Consider the following 19,538-nt stretch of genomic DNA (forward strand, 5'->3'; position numbering starts at 1 on the left):
TTTTGTTAGCTCACACTGTTTATTTACTTCATGAAAATTCACAGACAAACATCCGAACATACTATCACAAAGAGCAACACATTTGTTGATGGAACTATCATTAAAACTAGATATGGGATTCCCATTACTTTCATTGCTGGCGTACATTTCATAAAGAAAGGATTTTGTTAATCCAGCAATAATTTGAAAGAAGTTGAAATACAGAAAAAAATGTTTAAGTGTCTTCATTTTTTGTGAAATATGAAATACACAAATCTTAATTTCCAACTCTAAATATAAAATTTAGCTTCGCAAATGACAATAGATGATTGTTAATGGCTAATGTTTGATATTTCAACAAACCCCTTCTTTCAAATTAATCCGAAGCGCATATGCTGTCGGTACCCGTGTTTTAAAGGAATGAATAATAAATCAAAATTTGCACAAAGAATACCCTGCAGATCAATCTTACCGTAGCTTAAATTTACATGAAAAGAATACCGTAAGTAGTTCTAACCTTAAATCACCTTAATTTCAAGTTATCCGTTAAATCATTCAGAATTATATATGAGACTAATGCAAAGCTTTTAAAAAATTATTTACGGCCTCAAATATTTAGATTAGAGCAATGGCTTATCATGCCAGAGAACCCCAAATCACTATAGGCACAAAATGGTTTTCAATTTATTTGCAATTTTTAAATATTGATTGACTGCGTTCGATATACAGTAAACTCCAACTGTATCGATATCGCTTGTAATGATATATCGGTTATATCGATACGTTTGTCTTGGTCCCTGCCAACTTCCATTATAACCTAACGGAAGCATCCTCGCATATATCGATATCGCATGTATCGATATTTCGGATATATCGATGTGGATTTTCAACCCCAACGCACATATTTTACCTCTTAAAACGATAATTTGCTGCACAAGTTTGTTGTGGAAGAGCGGTCTCGGTCCGCTTGTTTTAATGCATAAATATCTGCTCGATTAAATACAATGACGCGGAACATGTTCTGTGCGTACGTAACTACCGTTTTGTTCTCAATACAGGTGAATTCATCTCAAAAAATAAAAGCATGGTTTTGTCCTTTTATTGTTTCCTTTTAATAACAATTTTCGTTGTAAATAAGTTATACATGTACATGTAGCTAAAACAGTGAACATGTCAGAAAAACGAAAAAGAAAAATTTTGGATATTGAAACTAAATATAAATTTATTCAAGAGATTAATCTTGGTAAACGTAAAAAACAGGACATTGCAAACGATTTTGGAATTAAACAAAACACATTAAGTTCAATCTGGAAAAATAAAGATTCTGTCATCAATGCATACGAGACTACGTCGTTCAGCCCAGCCCGTAAACGAATGCGTCATGCCAGTAATAGAGACATTGAAATGGCGCTGTTTGAGTGGTATAAGACTGTACGATCCCAAAATTTGCCTATTGATGGACCTATGCTTACACGAAAGGCTAATTCTCTGGTATGTGAGCTGGGCATGGAAAATTTTCAGGCAACAAACGGATTTATTGAAAGATTCAAAAATCGTCATGGCATATCGAGCAAAACATTATCCGGTGAAGGTGCTTCCGTCGATAATTCACAAACTGAAAATTGGATGCAGTCAAAACTTACAAGTTTGATCAAGGACTATGAACCAAAAAATGTCTACAATATCGATGAAGCTGGCGTTTTTTATAAAATGACCCCAAATAAAACACTAGAGGTAAAAGGAACAAAATGTTTTGGAGGCAAACAAAGCAAGGACAGAATCACAGTGCTTATCGGCGCAAATATGGACGGTTCTGATAAACTTAAACTTTTGATAATCGGAAAATTCAAAAATCCTAGATGTTTTAAAAATGTTAAAAGTTTGCCGGTAGATTACGAAGCTAATCGTCGTGCTTTGATGAACTCAGAAATATTTATCAGTTGGGTGAAAAAACTTGACAAACGTATGACACGTGAGAAAAGATCTATTCTATTGTTTGTTGATAATTGCCCGGCCCATCCGAAAATCGAGGGATTAAAAGCTGTAAAACTGTTGTTTTTCCCACCTAACACTACATCTAAGTTACAGCCCTGTGATCAAGGGATTATCTTTTCATTCAAAAGGCATTACAGGTCACGTGTCCTTGACCATATTATTTCATGTCTAGACAAACATATCGATAAACAGATTAACATTCTAAAAGCCATACAATGGTTTTATGCGGCATGGAAAGATGTAACACCGACGTGTATCCAGAATTGTTTTAGAAAGGCTGGATTTATGAATCAAGCACAGCATGAAATTAATGCGACCCCGCAGGGCATGTTTCCGATTCGTCTGACACAGACGAGTTCGAGGACGATGACATTCCGCTGGCTGAATTGGCATCGAAATGGAATCGCCTTAGAGTATTCAGTGACATAGACAAAAACATTTCTTTTGATGAGTACATAAATGCCGATGAGAATGTTGTCTCCGTTGAGCAGAAGTCCGATAGCGATATAATAGCGGAGGTAAAGCAAAAATTGAAACCCGCTGAAACCCTGTCGCAGAGTGACGAAGAGAGTGACTCTGAGACTGTTGATGACCCCCCACCCACCATGAATGAGTTTCTTAATGCTATAGACACTTGCAGACGCTTTGTTCTTTCTAAGTCTGATTCGTGTGATTCTGTTTTCGGATGTTTACATGAACTTGAGAAATTTTCAGTTGAAATAGGGAAAGCCAAAAAGCAGACAAAATTAACTGTTTTTTCCGACAGTGAATGTCTTTGTACATGAACAAAACTTAAACAAGATTTACCCATGAGTGTAAATAGTTAAAAAAGCAATTTAATTTTGACGTTTTTTTTCCAGTGTATAAATTTAAGCCAATGTAAGGTTACCAGTACCTGTGTACATATTACTTTCGGTTTATGTCAGTTTTGTGTTTATTTTGATGTGCAACTGATTTTTTATGCATTCAACATTGATATGCATAAAAAGAATAAAGTTTTGTCGTAAGTACATGATTGTCACATGTCTAGTATATAATGCTACTGCTTATACATGTTGAACGATGCAGTGCACCGTCAGTAAGCTACACACCGTACAGAAATTCGGTTGTAACGATATTCGGATATATCGATATAGTTTTGTATGTCCCCTGAATATTTAAATAAACAAATACACTTGTGATGATTTAAACATATTTGATTACATGTGCTTTACATAAGTACATGACTGTTGAACAATGATTAAACTTTACTTTGAAATGCAGGAAACATATGATATAGAGACGAATGATTAATGATCAAATGGAATAACCATCGCAGGGTGGCGAATCTTCGTGCCTTATTAGGAAAAATGCACGACAAAAAAGGTAAAAATAGCACCGATTTAGGCCAGTATTGTTTTTGTAAATATCCATTTGTCATTCCGAATGGATTTTTTTTCAAATAAAGTGCAGAAACCCCTATATTTAAGAACAACACATGCACAAGCTTGTACCAACTTTGTGTGAAGTCTAAATTTTCTACAATATTGACCCAACTGATTCAGTCCTTGAAATGCTTCGGACAACGTGTATTGATAAATCAGTTAAAGCAGTCTGGGAAAGATAACGAAAATAAGAAGGGAAGAAAATCTATTCATTATTAAAACAAAGATGTGTAGAAAAATCCTAGTTGAATCAAGCTATACTGTATAATTTTCCCCGTCGTGTGTCTTGGTTGTCCAAAAGTCCCAATGGTTCGAAACCTTGATTGCTATTAATCTGACAAACGAATATCAAATATGATCGTTTTAAGACTTCATTAGCATTTTTTGCATAACATGTCCCTTCAAAATATTATAAAACGAAAATTATACTGAGAAAATATGCTCCCAAATTAAAATACCTCGTTAGCTTCATAGAAAGACGACAATGCTAATTATTTTGATAAATTAAACGCTAACTATGCTAAACTAAAGTAAAGAAAAAACTAAAAACATTAATCAAGGAAATAGAATCGTATGACATAAGAAACATATCCAAAGCTAAACATTTATAGCTAGTCTTTTCTTAACTTGTCATTTCCTTGCCAGTTGTCTTAACATGCTGTTTGCCAAATATGGCACCATTTACTATTTCATCAACTTATTTTACATTGTTTGCAATGTAAATCAAAGTACTGAAAGCACTGGATGCGACAGACATGAAAAGGGAATTGCATAAATGGTTGTCAAAAAAGGGATCAAACATCAGTCATATTGCATGAAAAAAATCTATATTTATACATTGAGTATTATGCTTGCTACAGAATAAAAAACAGCGGAATTTCAAAGCAAGGTCGTTAAAATAGAAGAGTCTGGAAACGCTGAATGTAAAACTATTTAAGCTACAAACAGAGGTTCTTTCAAATAGAAAGACCCTTTTTAAAGTGAATAATCTATAAAAATTTTCTCTAAAAATGCCAGGACAACCAGGATAAAAAGCTGGTAACTGAATCAATTTTAAATAATTTATGAACACCCATATTTACTGAAATTACCTTATATATGAATTTTAACTGGTCATTTTCTAGTTGTCTGTGCGATTTTTGTCATTTTAAAATTCCGGCGTTTTGTGAAAAACATAAGAATAATATTGTCAATGATAGAATGATTGCTTTTCAAGCTTTAGAACAGTAGCAGAATGTATTCTGTGCAGATTTATTGATTCTTTTTCATTAAGCAACATAAAAAACTTCCAAAGAAGCATTGAAGGATATAAGATTAGAAACATTCCTGACCATGTTGCAATGACTCTTTTTACTTAATATTTGCAAAAGACGCTTATAAGATAATAAAGATACTTATGATTATAAAATAAACATTTTCTAGGTACTTGTTTCATAAATAAATCGATTTGTTCTATTACATGTATTCAAATATGTAAAATCATATTTCAGTTAATAATGATTTTTGTACGGTTTTCACCACTTGTTTTTAGTGAGTCTTTTTAAATTTAAAAAATACATAGATTTATATTATTGTTTTTCTTTGTTTCATTTAAATCAAAATAGTATATCTTAACAATTTTTACGCAGACGTTTTTCCAAAACTACAGAATACTAACATTTTTTAAACTGACAATAGGTCTTGGGTACTGTGCTTTGGCAAGATATAGATTTTTTACAGATTGTTTTGATGAAAATCGAAAAATATCTTTACTCAAAAGCATTGTAAATATCATCTTTTGTTTAAAAACCATATTTTTTTCACAAATAATTTCTATTGATTTTTTTCCACAGATTTATTGAATGAAAATGAATAATGCTGTTGAGATTGATTTATTTGAATAGTGTTTGGTACTGAAAGTTTATCATCAATTGGCATGCCTTCTTTAAGTGGTTAAGGATACTAAAGCTTTGTGTGGACGGTGAGCGCAGGATGAACTATTTGCAAAGGTTAAAGGAAATATTTACATGTAAAATATGATAGACAAGATCAACAAGGAAAGACGGCGTTCAATGAACAAAGGTTTGAACATTATCTTAAAATTATATGCCATTAAGGGAAAATATACGTCATTTACACGACTCTAAAGGAGAGAATGCGGGTTTTTTCTGATAAGTCCAGTTACAAACGCTAAACCCGTTTAGTAAGTTTGAAGGTGAAAGAAAAGAAAATTGCAAACATCGTTCATAAATTGTTATTGGTTATTGTCAGTGAATGGTATGGATACCAAATTGATTTTTTTATATTTTATAGAGAATTAATGGCAGCACAAGCAGAACATAGGCGAAAAATGAGCAAATTTCTAATGGCCCAGGTGAGTGACATGGATATTGAAGACACGATCATAGGCCGCATAAGAATAAAACTTTCTCGACTGATGGCAAACAAAACATCGGGAATAACTGCATTCAAACGCGAAGTCGAAAAGATGAAAAAGTAATAAACCAACAAGGTGATGCAAATTTTACCGAAAAGTTGAGCCAAACTCTGGTACATAGAAAGAGGGGATCCTTGTCACATTTTGTTAGTAAAGAATATCTTACATGATCTGGGTCAATCACGGGAGCGCAACTAACGTTATCCGATAAAATAAAACAGTGGAAACATATGAATCGAAAATATCTTCTTGAAAGAAAACCAATCAACAAAGATGACCAACTAAAGATAGTTTAAACATATATACAACAAGTCTGAACAGGTGCACGTCCTATTCACAGCAATCAAATTTACCCACGTCGCAAACTATTTACAATTCTAACACGACTGCCTCTTCCCTTTTGACACTATAGGACCGATTGTATGTGCTCGGGGGCGTTGAAGATTTTGCACTTTTTCAGTATCCCTCACGTTCAGACTGAAAAAACAACCGCGTCTACAATTTTGCTGTTTGCGAGGGATCACTTTGTTTCAAGATATTTATTTTGCTATAAAATAAAAGTGCACGTTCTGTATATAGTTAGGCATGTGTCGTTACCATTAAACATGTGACGTAATCACTAAAAATGCAACGCGAGGAATATATGTAACGACACATTTATTATAATAAGTTATACTTAACATGTATGATTTTACACAAGGGCAACAAACAAAATAAATTTTGACTTTTAAAAACTAAGGCTATCGAACAATGATATAAAACTGACACAAATCACTTTGTCGTACAAAATCTTACATAGAACATGATATTTTGCACCTTCCAATTTTAACAATATACTAATTATCATGTGAATGTATTGCTTTGCTGACACAAACGTTAAGTATCAAGTCATATGAAAGAAGCTAGATGTGAATACTTCTCCATTACCAAGACATATCAATAAACATCGCGACAGTTTCTGTTTTTATTTTAAAGAAAAACGACATTACAATATATTAACATTAAAGCATCAGAGAAACAAAAAAGATACACTTAAATATGAAATGATATCGGTATTGCATGAATTCAATAAATGAACTTAATTTGCTATTACATTACATGAGAGGAACTGAAATGTGTTGATATTAAGACATGATATCTATCACTGCACGAGTTTTATTATAATGTCATAAAATTAAGGGCTGATAAATTAAAACATAACAAGTGTGGCAGCATGATAAAAGAAAGTTCACATTGATTCTGTAAACACTTTGTCACATTTGATAGTCATACTTATGAAGTAAAGTTCTATTAACATATAAAATAATGATGATGTCAAATAAGGTGGTTATTTTATATTTCTGATAACAATACAGATTCTTCAATTAAATCACAAGGTTTTCTGCACTAGGATTTAAATAGGGTCAGGATTATCACATTGTTAATTCTATGAAAATATTGATTATATGACTGTTTCTCGAGAAGGTCTAAGCTTGCAAATACCATTACCGAAGAAGATCAATCAAACCTTTTCAATGTCTCGTTTTTGTGCAATTTAAGGAATTCTGTTTTTCTGTACCTAATATACAGTAGTAAAAATTTATTTGAAGCTCGTGAAGTTGTGCACAGTATGTTTAAAACATTTAAGGTGAATAAACGTAGACCTCACATAACGTCATCATTTCTGTAGATTCATGCTTGATTTTTAGAAACTTTCCGAAGATTGTATTTGTACAATCGATTGTTATGCTAAAAGGTTCCTTGTCTATAGCAGGACCAAAGTATGACCCACATTTTGTTCCTGCATCATTTATGACATCATCACGACTGTTAGCAACAGTCACAGTGTAATTTGTCTGTATTTCAACTGAAACATATTAATGATTATATTATATTGCTTGTATGATTTAAATCAATCTTTCTTAATATATATTAAAACAATTACAAAATCATCTTTTTGTTTTAACTTTTTTGTTGACTCTCTTGCTGTTGGTTGATTTTCTTTAAATGTTTACGACTTTGAACGTGTTACTTTGAAATTAAATCATTAAACAAACATTTGAAAAGTTAAAGACTATTAGGATGTAACATCAGCTCCCTATACAGACTAGAATTTCTGGCTCGAGAGTAACTGTTTACGGCGGTAATGGGTCTGCCCTAAACTGCCCGAGAGCTAGATATTCATGTGCTTAACGACAGCAAGTGTTTTATTCTTTTTCTTGCATGTTACAAATCAATGATGTTTCCAAAATAAATTAAACTTAATTTTATTTAATTTAGATTTTAAACAAAATTCATAAAACTGATATTTTCGTTAAGCACTTTTGTCTAAAAGTAGCGTATGAATTTATAACTTCATTCATAGCGGAAAAATGACGTTTTCCAAGAACGCAATTCATTCATAATAGGCGTGTGCGAATGACGTCATGTAAGACTAGTTACTTGTAATTTGAAATGCATTTAATGATATGTTATAATATTATGTTACCAAATTCCCTAAAAATAACCTCAGAAGTTTGATGTCTTTTGTGAAATATGAAAGATGTAATCTTGAACTCGTTTCCTTATAATAAAATGAATATTGATATCATACAACAGTAGTCTGTCCGTAACTTCATTTTGACTGACTTCACAGGACCCGAAGTTCCAAACTTAACAGCCCAGTAAGAGAAACCAGATGCAGTGTGGGCACAGTCGTGGATGCCTTCTACCTTTCCATCTATAGCCTTGTCTACTATCATATTAACAACACCTTCATACAAATATGTAGAAGACTGCCATGCTTCAGCTCCTTGTAAAAAAATTATTCCTGTGAAAACAACAACAAAAACAACACTTTTAGATTTTTAGATAGATTCTATGTAATATTATTTATAGAGTATACCTTATGTTTCTATTGACGAATCGCCATTTTTTTGGTGAAAATATATAAAAGAAAATGAAGAGGAATGTTTGGTTGAAAGAAGTTTAAAGGTTTTACTGTCCGATTTGTGATCAATTTTGTTGAAAATATCGGCTTTAATCCCCTTCATTTTTACTTGGCATGAAGTCAAAAACTTAGGTTAATTAATTGCCACAATTCTTTGTTGATCTTTGTATTAATTTTTTATACAACGTTTTGAGAAATGAACCAGTTGATTAAATTTTCTGAAAAATTCGTATTGTCGTAGTTTAAAGTTTCGGAAAAAAACTAAACAAATATTTTCTTTATCGGTCGTAGTTGACAGTTTGAAATATGTTACTTCTCATTGCATTGGCTTAAGCGTTAACTTTTAAATGTACTTAAAACTCTTGAAATGTCACATGTATGCACTTTCACAAAAAGAAATATTTTACATTGTGCCTATAATAATATTTTGAAAATTACTGAGACATGTATCAAAAAGCATAAATAGTTCAATAAAACCGATCAAGAGAGTTCGACTACAATTAAAGTTATACATGCATATGATACGAAATGTGGAGACAAAAATGACAACTCCCAACTCTAAAAAGATATATTTTTTTATCAAAACGAACTTATTTCCTAATTTCCAAAAGTAAACAAACGGATAGATTGAAAATATCAGATGCATTTACGACGATGCAATTCAACAACTCATACAACGATGCGATTTGCTCAAATGCAAAACAGTCTCCCTTTAGGTAGACGCATCATTTAATGTTAGTGTTGTATGTTTTGTTTTAGTGACAAGTACGAGGGGAAGTCAGAAAATGTCCGGACTTTTGACTCGTTTTCGAAAACCATTCAACATTTAAAAACATCTTTCTACTCTTTTTCAAAATATTCTCCACCTACGTCTACGCACTTTTGCCATCTTCGTGGGAGCTTTTGTATTCGCGCTGTGAACCATGACGTAGACCTTTGTTTTATGTACTGTGTAACAGCAGATATCAAAGCCGCCATTGTCTTTTATTTCTTTCCAGCAAGCAATTTTTTCAGTTCTGGAAACAAATAAAAGTCACAGGGGTCGAAGTCTGGGCTATAAGGATGACAACTATTGCTATTTGTAAGAGTTGATAACCTCCACTGTACCTGCGGCGGTATGGGAGGGGGCGTTATCGTGATGAAGGAGGACATTTTTCTGTGCTAATCTGGGACGCATTTGCTTCAGCTTTTCTCTGAGATTTTTCAGAATTACTTCAGAATAGTACTTTATTGTGACAGTTTGACCTTTTTGCATGAAATGACTAAGTATCATTCCTCGTGAATCCCAAAAGGCAACAAGCATTACTTTGCCAGCCGAAGGAGACAGCTTATACTTTTGAGGAGGTGGGGAACAGCTCGTTTCCACTGCTTTCACTGAGCTTTTGTCTCAGGTTCGGAATATGGAACCCACATCTTATCTCCAGTGATAATGCGGTTCAAAGACTTATCTCCTTCACGATTAAAACGACTTAAATGTTATTTTGCATTGGTTACTCTGGTTTCCTTTTGATCTGCGGACAGCTGTCTAGGCACCCACCTGGCACGTACCTTGCTCATGCCTATGTGTTCGTGTAAAATCTTTTGTGCCGATGCCTTACCGATGCTAAACTTGTTGGCTACCTCCTCCAAAGTTACTCGACGATTTTTGTTGACAAAAGCTTTAACATTTGCTACCATTGTTGGGGTCACCGCCTCAGCTGGCCGCCCAGTCCTAGGTCTGACACAAACACTTGTTCTGCCTTCACAGAACTGAGAAACCCAGTTGTAGAAGGTTGAACGTGATACACATTTATCAGAAAATCTTTTTTAAAGCCTCTGAAAGATGTGGCAGGGATTTTCACCCTCTGCAACCAGAAACTTTTTTACAGAGCGTTGTTCCTCTAACAAAGAGTCCATAATAGACGAAACACCTATCATATATCAGAGGGCAAAATACTGTGTATACACAACTATCATTGAAAATAAACTAATCACGTTATTGGCGAATGAATGTAGTTTTCACCAATATATAGTGTGTGTATATAGCTGCACGTGGAAAGAGAGGAGCAAGAAAAGTCCAGATATTTTCTGACCGTCCCTCGTATATTATCAATACTATTTTATCTCAAATGAGATGTCCAGTAAAATATACTATTGTATATTATTAACTAGTAAGAGACAACATGAGCACGTCTTAATATTCCAAGATTTAATACACATGTGATGTTACATATAGCATGCTGTATAGGCGGAGCTTATCAGTAACTAAAGTCTGTATCAAGAATTTTGAATATAGAAAAGTTAGCATGGCTACACATGGAATTACACAGTTGCATAGTCTTTTATTTGTTTACTGAGAAATAAATATTGTCTATCCATTTGAAAAAAGTTTTGCATCAGAGAAAAAAATTAAAGTAGCTCCTGACTTTAAGCCAGTGTATGTAAATGTTTTTATATACTTTTATTTTTATTGACGACTCGCAAAATAAAAAGTGTCATTCCGCAGTAAATCATATGTCTTATCCATATTCATATATCATATAAAACTAGGCTACTTTGCAGACGAATAACTCAGGAGATTAGTACTGCAAAGCGCTGTTTTTCTTCCGGCAAAAGGCACCATCGCTGAAGTCATTGCCTTTTACTAGCGGCTCGAGCACCCCGAAACTGTTCCTTTTCGTCTCTGACACATTTTAGGGTCACTCACTTGGGTTCAGTCAGGACATCGGCAGCCTACTTTATACAAATTTTATCGTGCTGTCTTGAACGTAATCCCGAGCTGAACAAAGAATGCGAACTTTTTGTCTTACACGTTTGCAGTTGATTTTGAATCATCTGCAGATGCTCTGGGTCTTCTGAACGACGTTTATTACGGGGGCGTAGGACAAATTTTACTTGCACCGGTGTAAACGGCAAATAATCCTGTCCGTTATACAAGAAAGGATTATCATAAAGACGTCTTAACCGTACTAGCGGCTCACGCACTCTTGCATCCTTCCTCGTCGTCTCAGACCATTTTCTTTGGCTAAAGTCAGGACATCGGCAGCTTACCTAAAACAGACCAACTCATGCCGCCTTAAACGTAACCTCATTCTGTAAAAAGCACGCGAACTTTTCGTCTTACATGTTGCAGTGGATCTTTAAACATATGCGGATGCCCTGTGCCTTCACAAAGACTTGCACGTACCGAGGGGGAAAGAGAGAACAGAGAAAAACAAATTTATATCTATAAGCAACGATGGTCCACACCATCATAAACCACCAGGGTACATATGAAAACAGTTATAACATTATATAAGATTACGTTACTTATCATAGATGATCTTAACACGAGTAATATCCATTTTCTGAGGAGTTTTTTTCGACATAAAAGTTTACGGACGGACTATAAACTATTAATGATATAGAATGACACATAAATAAACATTTGATCAGTTATTACGAAAGTTCTGAGTACTTTCCTCGAATCTTTCCTATTGTACGTTCAAGTGATATTTTGTGTGATTTTTTAAAATTTATTCTCTTTTAAAATGAATGTTTTATATGCAATATAAGACTCGCAGAAAACTATTAAATTGAAAAAAAAATATCACTATTTCATTTTACTTTTATAAAGAATGCAGTAAAGTTTAATTTTATCCCTTTATCCAAGATTGCACGAATTGCTTGTTTTTAGACACAAATAGTATTATTAACTTTTTAAACATTATTATTTTGAATAAAACATGTTCAGTTTATTTTTTATTTGTGTATATGTTGCATTTAATGGCAATGGATTATCAAACACTACAGGGAACATAAAGAGTAGCATCCCTACTATCCTACCCTAATTTTATCAATGGTGTTCCCTGAACCACAAACCTAACGCGAAAATAAATCTCTAAACAAAGTTTCTCCGAAAGAAAATTTTCCATCCGTTGGAAATTTTCCATCCGTATTCCTGACGTTGTATTATCTAATGGATAATAATCTGTTAGCTCACACTGTATCTTTACTTCATGAAAATTTGCAGACAGACATCCAAACATACTATCACAAAGAGCAACACATTTGTTTATGGAACTATCATGAAAGCTAGAGATGGGATTCCCATTACTTTCATTGCTGGCGTACATTTCATAAACAAAGGATTTTGTTAATCCAGCAATGACTTGAAAGAAGTTGAAAGACAGAAAAAAGTGTACAAGTATCTTCATTTTTGTGAAGTATACAAATCTAAATTTCCAAATCTAAATATAAAATTTATAGCTTTATGTTAATTGCTCACGTTTGATATTTTAACAAACCCCTTCTTTCAAGTGAATCCGAAGCGAATATGCTGCCGGTACCCGTGTGCTAAGGAATAAATAATAAATCAAAATTTGCAGAAAGAATCTCACGGCAGATCAATCTTACTATTGTTCAGAATGAATTAAGTCACTATATTTTTCCGCCTTCATTGTGATTTGGATTTTCTGAGAAAGCTATTTTTAGCCAAGTAATCAAACAGGAATTAAACAAAGTATCAAAATATCGTTGTCCGTAAAACAAATTCTTGATTTTTGTTAGCAAATAATTTTTCTTGAAGTAATTTGAAACAAATAAAATAGAAATAATAGACTCAGGTTTAAATGGATAAGATTGTGTTGCCAGTTCACCTGTTGACTAGATGGAAAACGCTATGTTTGGTCTTGAAATTGTGAAATTTATCTAGTCAGTCCTGGTTTTTCTAGAAACCGTTTTTTGCTTTCAAAATTGTGAAAGCTTGCCGATGATTAACTGTTTGAAAGGCAGCGAGAAAGTGAACTCCTATTAGTGCCTACTCAGATATTAATGCGTAGCGTTAATGCGGGGATGCTTTTTATCAGATTGCCCAAATGATTTCTTGTTGAAAACAATTTTGCAAATTGCTTTCTGTTTTCTCTACTGTCGACTAAAAGGCTTAGTTGTTAATGTTTTATTTCATGTTTTGTCACAGTTTCCCTAAAAATTGAATATTGTTTACGGGTTTATTCTTTAATCATTACACAAATCCTTCAGAATTAGAATTAGAATGAGACTAATGCAAAGCTTTTAACACATACTCTGGGGAAGATTAAACATATCTAATAAAATGTGCTTTACATAAGTACTTGACTGTTTAACAATCATTATGGTTAAACTTAACTTTTTTTGAAATGCAGGACACCTATGATAAAGAGACAAATGGTTCATGATCAAAAGGAATAACCATTGCAGGGTGGCTAATCTACGTGACCTTTTAGGAAAAATGCACGGCAAAAATGATAATATAATGTTCACAAACTCATAGATATAAAAATAACATGTTATCCACTTGAACCAATTTGTGTGAAGTCTTAATTTTCAATAATAATTTCCCAACTGACTCGGTGATTCGGCCGATGAAATGTTTCGAACGACGTGTATTGATGAATCTGTTGAAGCAGTTTGGGAAAGATAGCAGAAAATAAGAGAGACTTGGAACAGAGGTGATAACAGTTGAGGAAAGAAAATCTATTCATTATTAATAAAAAGATGTTTACAAATATCCTAGCTGAATCTGAGCTGTACTGTATAATCTTTTTCCCCGCCGTGTGTGTTGGTTGTCCATAAGTCTCGCTGGTTGTTATTATTCTGACAAATGAATATCAAATATGCAAGTTTTAAGATTAGGCCGGTACTTCATTAGCATTTTGTCCTTAATATGTCCCTTCAAATATTATATAACGAAAATGAAGCTGAGAAAATATGAAAATAAGCTTCCAAATTAAAATACCTCGATAACTTTATAGAAAGGCAATAATGCTAATCATTTTGATAATTTAAACGCAAACCATGCTACACTAAAGAAGAGAAAAAACATGAAATATTAATCAAGGAAATAGAACCATATGACATAGGAAACATACCCAAAGCTGAACATTTATAGCTAGTCTTTTCTTAGCTTGTCATTTTCTTGCCAGTGATCTTTACATGCTGTATGCCAAATAGGACACCATTTACTATTTCATTGTTTGCAATGTAAATCAAAGTACTGAAAGCACTGGATGCGACAGACATGAAAAGGGAATTGCATAAATGGTGTCAAAAAAGGGATCAAACATCAGTCATGTTGCACGAAAAAAAATCTATATTTACACATTGAGTTTTATGCTTGCTACAGGGTAAAACAGCGGAATTCCAAAGCAAGGTCGTCAAAATAGAATAGTCTGGAAACGCTCAATGTAAAACCCTTTAAGCTACAAACAGGTTCTTTCAAATAGAAAGACCCTTTTTAAAGTGAATAATCTATAAAAATTTCTCTAAAAATGCCAGGATAACCAGGATAAAAAGCTGGTAACTGAATCAATTTTAAATAATTTATGAACACCCATACTGACTGAAATTACCTTATATATTAATTTAACTGGTCATTTTCTAGTTGTCTGTGTTATTTTTTTGTCATTTTAAAATTCCGGCGTTTTGTGACAAACATAAGAATAATATTGTCAATGATAGAATGATTGCTTTTCAAGCTTTAGAACAGTAGCAGAATGTATTCTGTCCAGATTTATTGATTCATTTTCATTAAGCATCATAAAAAACTTCCAAAAAAGCAGTGAAGGATATAAGATTATAAACATTTCTGACCATGTTGCAATGACTTTTATTACTTAATATTTGCAAAAGACGCTAATAAGATATTAAAGATACTTATGATTATGAAAATAAACATTTTCTAGTTACTTATTTTATAAATAAATCGATTTGTTCTATTACATGTAGTCAAATATGTAAAATCATATTTCAGTTAATAACGATTTTTGTACGGTTTTCACCACTTGTTTTTAGTGAGTCTTTTTAAATTGAAAAAAAATACATAGATTTATATTATTGTTTTTCTTTGTTTCATTTAAATCAAAATAGTATATCTTAACAATTTTTAAGCAGACGTTTTTCGAAAACTACAGAATACTAACATTATTGAAACTGACAATAGGTCTTGGGTACTGTGTTTTGGCAAGTTATAGATTTTTTACAGATTGTTTTGATGAAAATCGAAAACTATCTTTACTCAAAAGCATTGTAAATATCATCTTTTGTTTAAAACCCATATTTTTTTTCACAAATAATTTCTATTGATTTTTTTCCACAGATTTATTGAATGAAAATGAATAATGCTGTTGAGATTAATTTATTTGAATAGTGTTTGGTACTGAAAGTTGATCATCAATTGGCATGCCTTCCTTAAGTGGTTAAGGATACTAAAGCTTGGTGTGGACGGTGAGCGCAGGATGAACTATTTGCAAAGGTTAAAGGAGATATTTACATGTAAAATATGATAGACAAGATCAACAAGGAAAGACGGCGTTCAATGAACAAAGGTTTGAACATTATCTTAAAATTATATGCCATTAAGGGAAAATATACGTCATTTACACGACTCTAAATGAGAGAATGCCGGTGATTGAAAATTTTTTCTAATAAGTCCAGTTACAAACGTTAAACCCGTTTATTAAGTTTGAAGGTGAAGGAAAAGAAAAATGCAAGCTACGTTCATAAATTGTTATTGCTTATTGTCAGTGTATGGTATGGATACCAAATTGATTTTTTTGTATTTTATAGAGAATTAATGGCAGCACAAGCAGATCATAGTCGAAAAATGAGCAAATTTCTAATGGCCCAGGTGAGTGACATGGATATTGAAGACACGGACATAGGCCGCATAAGAATAAAACTTTCTCGACTTATGGCAAACAAAACATCGGGAATAACTGCATTCAAACGCGAAGTCGAAAAGATGAGAAAGTAATAAACCAACAAGGTGATGCAAAATTTACCGAAAATTGAGCCAAACTCTGGTGCAGAGAATGAGGGGATCCTTGTCACATTTTGATAGTAAAGAATATCTTACACGATCTGGGTCAATCACGGGAGCGCAACTAACGTTATCCGATAAAATAAAACAGTGGAAACATATGAACTGAAAATGTTTTCTTAAAAGAAAACCAATAAACAAAGATGACCAACTAAAGATAGTTTAAACATATATACAACAAGTCTGAACAGGTGCACGTTCTATTCACAGCAATCAAATTTACCCACGTCGCAAACTATTTACAATTCTAACACGACTGCCCTGTACGAAATTTTGGCACGGATTCTGGGCGGAATTGGCACGGAATTGACACGGAATCAGTGATTTCTGGGCGGACCAGGAACGGAAACGCAAATTCCGTGTCATTCTGTCTCACAAGAAAAATATTTTGTTCACTTTTCTGGGCGGAAAACTAGAAAAATTCCGGCTGGAATTTTATTTGGAGCAGAATTTATACTTAAACATTTCTTCTTGGACAGAATTTTCAACTTTGAAATTTTCTTGGGAAGGAATGGTCTTCACTATGGGCGGAATTCTATACTTAAATATTTTTCTTGAACAGAATTTCACATATAAGATGTCTAAATCATAATTGTTAACTCTTGTTTTTGCACTTGCAGACAATGTAATTTTACCAACTGTACTTATTATTTTTGTTGAAGCATGATACTTGACCAATAATTACAGGTGTATTTTAGAATAAATAGGGTTATTTTTTAGACATTAAAATATGCCTAAACAATGTTTTTAAATATTGTGGCATATGATATATTGTCAGACTAATTTAGCAAATATTTTTTGTACTGAAAAACAACTGTAATAATCTTAGTGTAGAACTTGAAAACATTCACCTCCAAAATGCTTAGGTTTATAAAAAGCAACATTGAAATAAGAATGCTGTTTAAATTGGAATATCAGGACAGCCACAGGACAAGATAGTGTGCTTGCCATTTTTAACCCTAAGAAATCATGATTTTGTTATAAAAAATAAATAAAAACAAAACAAAAACATTGCATGAAATAATCTCATATAGTATGCCCTTTTAATCTATATAGAATTGATCAGCCAATATGCCCAATAATTGCTTTCATTTAGGTAAATAAATACTACAATATATATCCACTGAGATTTGACACTACACAGATCAGAGCTCTGATAAAACTCAACTGACCAGCAGTTTCCCACCATCTTGAATTCTTTGCATGACTAATTTACTCCACTGGTCATTCCAACAGATCAGGCTGTTCCATTGAATTATTTTGGGGAGAGATAACATTATAAATTTCATATGCAGAATTTGTCTAGGACATTGCAATTTTTTTTTGTTCAGAAATTTGTAATGATTTTTAAATTCTATATATATATATCTATTTGTTACTTGAATTTTTGTTACATTCAATGAATGGAGGTTGAGATGATGAGTAAATTAACCCTGTTTTACATAATGATTGACCTGTCCATGCAGTTATACAGTTGTGAATTTTGAATTCTAAGATATCTGGGTCAGCAAAAAGAGTGCAAATAACAGAAGATGTACTTGATATTTTAACAATTTTTGAGATATACTTTTGTTTAAGATCTCAAAGTGTTTTAGTATTGGTATGATAAATAAGTGTGAAAACATGGGACAAGGAGATGAACAACATAATCAGGTAATTGTAAACCTTTAGTTACATTAATGCTGAAACAAGTTGTATATCAAACTATCAATGGTAGCAAACTAAAATTTGTAACAAGAGGTCAATGTTGTTTTTATATTTTCAACTTCATACATTTGTTTTTTTCTGATAATTGTTTTAAATCTTTATTACATGTTTAATGGCTGTAAAATATAAATTATTCAATGATTCTATATAATGATTGTGTGTATTGTATAAATTAATAGCATGTAGTAGATCTTTTTCATTTCCTGGAAATTAAACAAATTAGGTCAATTTGATTAAATAGGAATAAATGGTACAAATTCAGAAGTTTTGTACAGCTGAACAGGGTCATCATAATCATTTATTATTTTACATGTATGTGTTGTGTTTCCAATGGAACAATCTAAAATTACATTTTACACTCATATTTTCAGACTGGGAGTTAAGTGCTGACTGTGAGATGCAAGGTGTTTCAATAAAGATGTGCAGTATTAATCCTGAATAGGTATATTTTTAAATCTCAATACTTTACTATTCAACATCTTCCTTGAAAAAATACATAACCAGTAATAAATAGTGTCACAAATAAAGCAGTTAATTAATTCTTATACAGAGCAATTCTTAAACACTTGTGCACTGAAATAAGATACTGCGTAAGCTTTAGTATTTTTGAATATGCATAAGCACTGTTAATATTTAATACTGTTGAAACATAAAATTTGATATTATCAAAAATATGAAATATAACTGCATATATTTATGCAATCAAACATAATTCATTACTACATTTTTGTTTAATTAATTATTAATTTTATTATTAAAGGTTAGCACAACCACAAGAAGTTCTTGGAAACACAGGCAGTGGACTTAAAACAGACATCAGTTAAAGAAATAGTAATTTAAATAATCAGAAACATTTGAAACAAATTTTTGATTGAAACACTCTCAGCAAAAAAATTGCAAAAAAACAAAGTGTTGGATTCTAAGAAAACCAGTACCTACCAAAACCTTCAGGTAGAAAAAAACTGTTTGTGTTATAGTGAATGTATGGTATTCTATTCTGTATTTGGACTAAAGGATATGTATTAAATTTTGTGAAAGAAAATTTAATGTGATACATTACTGATAATTTTATCCCAAAAAAATGTGATCATGTTAAACTCATAAAAATTCCGCCCCCATGAATTCTGTCCCAGAATTCCGCCCAGAATTTTGTTTGACAATTCCGTTCCAAAATTCCGTTCCGAAATTCCGCCCAGAGATTCCGCTTCAAAATTCCGCCCAGAGATTCCGCTTCAAAATTCCGCCCCAAGATTCCGCTTCAAAATTCCGCCCCAACTCATTTGCATATTTCGT

At 32.6% G+C, this 19,538-nt stretch overlaps 2 protein-coding genes across 2 annotated transcripts; one reads left to right on the forward strand and one right to left on the reverse strand.

Annotated features, from left to right (window-relative positions):
- Positions 1 to 1,210: 1,210 nt before the first annotated feature.
- On the forward strand, positions 1,211 to 2,759 carry LOC132756775 (tigger transposable element-derived protein 4-like; the record flags this gene model as incomplete). The annotated part of the gene is made up of 2 exons (XM_060747913.1): positions 1,211 to 2,071; positions 2,299 to 2,759. Coding segments are annotated over 2 exons (1,322 nt in total), but the record flags the coding sequence as incomplete, so codon positions are not given.
- A 4,677-nt stretch (positions 2,760 to 7,436) lies between these two features.
- Positions 7,437 to 8,534, reverse strand: LOC132756778 (uncharacterized). The gene is made up of 2 exons (XM_060747915.1): positions 8,387 to 8,534; positions 7,437 to 7,660 (listed from the first exon to the last, which is right to left on the reverse strand). Exons 1-2 carry the CDS (start codon positions 8,532 to 8,534, stop codon positions 7,437 to 7,439), a joined length of 372 nt encoding a protein of 123 aa, XP_060603898.1.
- Positions 8,535 to 19,538: the final 11,004 nt, after the last annotated feature.

Source organism: Ruditapes philippinarum, unplaced genomic scaffold (assembly GCF_026571515.1).
Source record: "Ruditapes philippinarum isolate M1 unplaced genomic scaffold, ASM2657151v2 ctg5879_1_1_1_1, whole genome shotgun sequence".
Classification (NCBI taxonomy): Eukaryota; Metazoa; Mollusca; class Bivalvia; order Venerida; family Veneridae; genus Ruditapes; species Ruditapes philippinarum.